Here is a 5,000-nt window from a genome sequence, read left to right as displayed (position 1 = left end):
TGTGAGAGAGTGTGTGTGAGAGTGTATGGGTGTGTGAATGTGAGTATGGGGGTGTGTGTGTGTCTATGGGTATGTGAATGTGAGTGTGTGTGTGTGTGTGTGTGTGTGTGTGTGTGTGTGTGTGTGTGAGAGAGTGTGTGTGAGAGTGTATGGGTATGTGAATGTGAGTGTGAGTGTGTGTGTGTGTGTGTGTGTGTGTGAGAGAGTGTATGGGTGTGTGAATGTGAGTATGGGTGTGTGTGTGTGTGTGTGTGTGTGTGTGTGTGAGAGAGTGTGTGTGAGAGTGTATGGGTGTGTGAATGTGAGTATGGGGGTGTGTGTGTGTCTATGGGTATGTGAATGTGAGTGTGTGTGTGTGTGTGTGTGTGTGTGTGTGTGTGTGTGTGTGAGAGAGTGTGTGTGAGAGTGTATGGGTATGTGAATGTGAGTGTGAGTGTGTGTGTGTGTGTGTGTGTGAGAGAGAGAGTGTATGGGTGTGTGAATGTGAGTGTGTGTGAGTGTGTGCGCGCTGTTCCGTAATGCGACTGTAATCTGGTGACTAATGGGCACAGTTCTGAGGAAGGACAGAGCTGTTAAGTGCTCCGTAATGGAGGTGAACGGGCTGCGTCCGGAGTCCAAGGGCTTCCTGACAGAGATTCATACTGGTCATTAGCGCTGGACAAACTCCGCGATTATTAACGTCAAAACAGCGCCGCTGGCAAAACGAGACCTCTAATTTAAAACCACAAGAGGAACGGTAAAAAATAAAAATATAAAAACGTCGGCTCGCGACTGTGCCAACCTCTCCGCGTTAATGCACGCACGCGCCGCAGAAACGATGCGCGAGGCTCGTCGGGATGAACGGCGCGTCATTACGGACGACGAGGCGAAGCGCGACTAGTTTAGTGCACGAGCCTGGATCAGTTTATTAGGGCAATAAAAACCTTCTCAAGCCCCCAGGCCTGTTTGGCTGGAGCGCTTCTGTCCCGCGGTTATAGCACTTGGGCACCACTAGGGGGAGCCCATGCTTCTGTTTGCGGTTATAGCACTTGGGCACCACTAGGGGAAGCCCATGCTTCTGTTTGCGGTTATAGCACTTGGGCACCACTAGGGGGAGCCCATGCTTCTGTTTGCGGTTATAGCACTTGGGCACCACTAGGGGGAGCCCACGCTCTCTGGACAGTCTGACACAAGGTGTTAGGCTACTACTCCAGTGCGTCATCGCAGGTCTGTATGTTTTTACATTTCTAGGTTTTACTGCCCAAGTTTGTTTGTAGTTTGAATATGGGAACAACACAAAAGGGTGTTGTAAAGAGTTATCACTGCCGTTTTAAATGTAAACATGGACACAAATGTAACAATCTAAACTTATATATTTTTATATTATATTTAATATTATTGCCCAACACTTGTAAATGTAAAGCTATCTTAAGGATAATATGTACTGAACAGCCCTTCACTGAGCTGAATTAAGTACCAGCGTTTAATTCCTGTCTTTACAATGTGTGTTGTCATGAGTCATGTGACGATCAGCTAATTTGCTTTTAATTGCCATGAAAATTACACTTAGCATAACTTTAATGTTAAACGTGACTTTAATATTTAAGTGAGTGATGTATGTATGGGAGGGTATGTGTTTGTGTGCGTGCATGTGTGTATATATTTTATATATATATATAATATGCATACATGTGTGTATGTGTGCATGTGTGTGTGCGCATGCGTGTGTATTAGCTGACACATACACAGTATTGATAAGGAGGTTCCAGATGCAGCCTTGGAACGTCACATTCGGTCGGTGCAGACTGGCCTCCATCTCCACTGGAACTCCACCCACAAACAACCTGTGGATGCTCATGGGCTGGTCGCTAGGAAACGCCTGCTCCAACTGGGGCTCCTCATCCACCTGCACTGAGAAAGACCTGAACACACACACACACACACACACACACACACACAATGATTACTATCAGTGACCCAAGAAAGGTACAGATGGGAGAAAAGATTGGCAGAGGAACAGAAATTGATGAAAAAGTCTAGAGAGAGGCAAGAAAGAGAGGACAGAGGGAGAGATGGAGCTAGGGGGGACTCACCCTCCACTGTGTCTCCGGACGCGTAGGGAATGCTCGCGGCCGTCGTGAAGGACGCCCTCGTCTGGCTTCCTGAGCGCTCGCCGGGGGTTCCTGCTCCCAGTAAACACCAACACCTCCAGGGAGCCCTTATTCAGCTGCACAGAGAGGTAAGGCTGGAGAGAGAGAGAGAAAGAGAGAGAGAGAGAGGGAGAGAGAGCTTAAAAACAGAACAAATGCGTGGTACACTCAGCTAAAATAGTTCTTGCTGGAACCTGAAGAGGCTCCTTCCTTCAGAAGCTCCTGCAGATGCTGCATGCACAGTTCTGTTACTGCACACACTTGAGAGCAGCGCAGCACACCCACACTGGTTTGCCTGTTTGTGCTTATACTGAAACTGTCTCTCCAATACAGCTTCATCTGTTTTCCGAGAGCTCGACGCACGGAGAGACGTCCCCCCTCGTGACCTGAAAGTGTCAGTGTGAGTATCACAGCTGTCAGACTGTCAGCCTGCAGAGATGCTCTCCAGCCAAGATCACATCAGCTCGGGAAGCATGTGCTGTCACTACTGGCCCTGACTGTGCAGAGTTCAAAACGTCTGCGTATAGCAACCAATAAATAACAGCAGAATTCTTCAAGTAAATTACTGCTATGCTATAAATAACAAAGACCTAACCTTACACACATTACATGTCTGACCACTCACACACACTACATCAGTGATGGTGTAGATCACACACACACTACATCAGTGTTGGTGTAGATTACATACACTACATCAGTGATGGTGTAAATCACACACACACTACATCAGTGATGGTGTAGATTACATACACTACATCAGTGATGGTGTAGATTACATACACTACATCAGTGTTGGTGTAAATCACACACACACTACATCAGTGATGGTGTAGATTACATACACTACATCAGTGATGGTGTAAATCACACACACACTACATCAGTGATGGTGTAGATTACATACACTACATCAGTGTTGGTGTAAATCACACACACACTACATCAGTGATGGTGTAGATTACATACACTACATCAGTGATGGTGTAGATTACATACACTACATCAGTGTTGGTGTAAATCACACACACACTACATCAGTGATGGTGTAGATTACACACACTACATCAGTGATGGTGTAGATCACACACACACACTACATCAGTGATGGTGTAGATTACATACACTACATCAGTGATGGTGTAGATTACATACACAACATCAGTGATGGTGTAGATCACACACACACTACATCAGTGATGGTGTAGATTACATACACTACATCAGTGTTGGTGTAAATCACACACACACTACATCAGTGATGGTGTAGATTACATACACTACATGAGTGATGGTGTAGATTACATACACTACATCAGTGTTGGTGTAAATCACACACACTACATCAGTGATGCTGTAGATTACACACACTACATCAGTGTTGGTGAAAATCACACACACACTACATCAGTGTTGGTGTAGATTAAACACACACTACATCAGTGATGGTGTAAATCACACACACACTACATCAGTGTTGGTGTAAATCACACACTGTCCAGGAAGCTTAGAGCAGCTCTCAGAACATCTCTGGGGCAGCTCACCAGCACAGTCTGGCTCAACCCGACCGATGTCAGAGCTCTCTCACTCATTCTCTCTCACACACACACACACACACACACACACACACACACACACACACACACACACACACACACACACCCCTCACTACTTTGAAATGGGGGACAAAATTGCAGGGACGTGTGCATGAGCAGGTTCTGCTCTCAAAAGACGATGCCATGGCGTCCACCGTCGCCTCTCTCTCTCTCTCTCTCTCTCTCTCTCTCTCTCTCTCCCTCTCTCCCTCTCTCTCTCTCTCTCCCTCTCTCTCTCTCTCTCTCGTCCACTCTTTCTCCTCGTCTCTCTCTCTCTCTCTCTCTCTCTCTCTCTCTGTCTCTCTGTCTCTCTGTCTCTCTCTTCGCCCCTGTGTGTGTCTCTTTCTCAACCTCGTATACAGATCAGCGTAGTTACCCAAGACGACTAAATAAAAGCGACACATTCCTCAGGACAAAAGCATCTGTCTGCTTTTCTCCCAAAGGCTTAAAGCATATTACCGATGAACTTCATCACACTCACATTCTCGTCTTATTCCAATTTCTGACTGTCACCTACAGTTTCTCAGTTCTTGGTTCATGCTGGCCAGTGTAAATAAGTAAGATTATGCTACTTTGTGTAGCATAATACAGTGAGATTTATTGTAGCATAATCTAGTGAGAATTTGTGTATCATAATACAGTGAGACTCAATAACCACTCCAGTAGAGCGATGTGCCATTGCCGTTGAAGCACTGCTCACAGGGACGTATGTGGGTGCCATTGTAGAGTTGACAGGCTGGACTGACCAGTTGGGTGTGTGCTTGTCAGTGATGTCTTGGAGTGCATGTGCATACAATTCAGGGTACATGTTGGAGTGTGTGTATCTAGAGTGTGCATTTCTAGAGTGTGTTTTGGGGTGCATGTTTCTGGAGTGTTTTTATGGAATGTGTTTTAGGGTGCATGTTTCTGGAGTGTGTTTCTAGAGTGTGTTTTGAGGTGCATGTTTCTGGAGTGTGTGTTTCTGCAGTGCTTTTATGGAGTGTGTTTTGGGGTGCATGTTTCTGGAGTGTGTGTTTCTGGAGTGTTTTGAGGATCCTCTCACTTCGCCCGTCTGCCTGCGTCTGCGACGAGCGTTCTGGGCCGTGTTCCGGTTCGGGCGGCTCCCGGTCAGGGTGGTGACCCCCCCTCGGCCGAACAGGATGGTCCCGCTGTCTGTCCTGGTGCTGAAGGACAGGGTGATCTCAGAGCCCACATCAAACTGCACAGGACTCAACTCCACATAGCCCGGCCTGGAGAAACTCACAGTGTGCAGATTCTGAACAGGAGAGAGAGAGAG

General features: G+C 46.7%; 1 protein-coding gene across 1 annotated transcript in view; it reads right to left on the bottom strand.

Moving 5' to 3' along the window:
- LOC113568518 (laminin subunit alpha-2-like) overlaps nt 1-5,000 on the bottom strand; it is a 53,478-nt gene that overhangs the window by 6,424 nt on the left and 42,054 nt on the right. The window contains exons 39-41 of the mRNA XM_081694908.1: nt 4,767-4,979; nt 2,073-2,224; nt 1,725-1,901 (exon numbers count right to left, since the gene is read on the bottom strand). Coding sequence (XP_081551034.1) covers nt 1,725-1,901; nt 2,073-2,224; nt 4,767-4,979 — 542 coding nt within the window. The remainder of the gene's footprint in view (nt 1-1,724; nt 1,902-2,072; nt 2,225-4,766; nt 4,980-5,000) is intronic.

This window comes from Electrophorus electricus, chromosome 2, assembly GCF_041902795.1.
Source record: "Electrophorus electricus isolate QZ-2024a chromosome 2, ASM4190279v1, whole genome shotgun sequence".
NCBI lineage: Eukaryota > Metazoa > Chordata > Actinopteri > Gymnotiformes > Gymnotidae > Electrophorus > Electrophorus electricus.
Note: the sequence above shows the minus strand (reverse complement) of the source record. Positions and strands in the feature narration are given on the sequence as shown.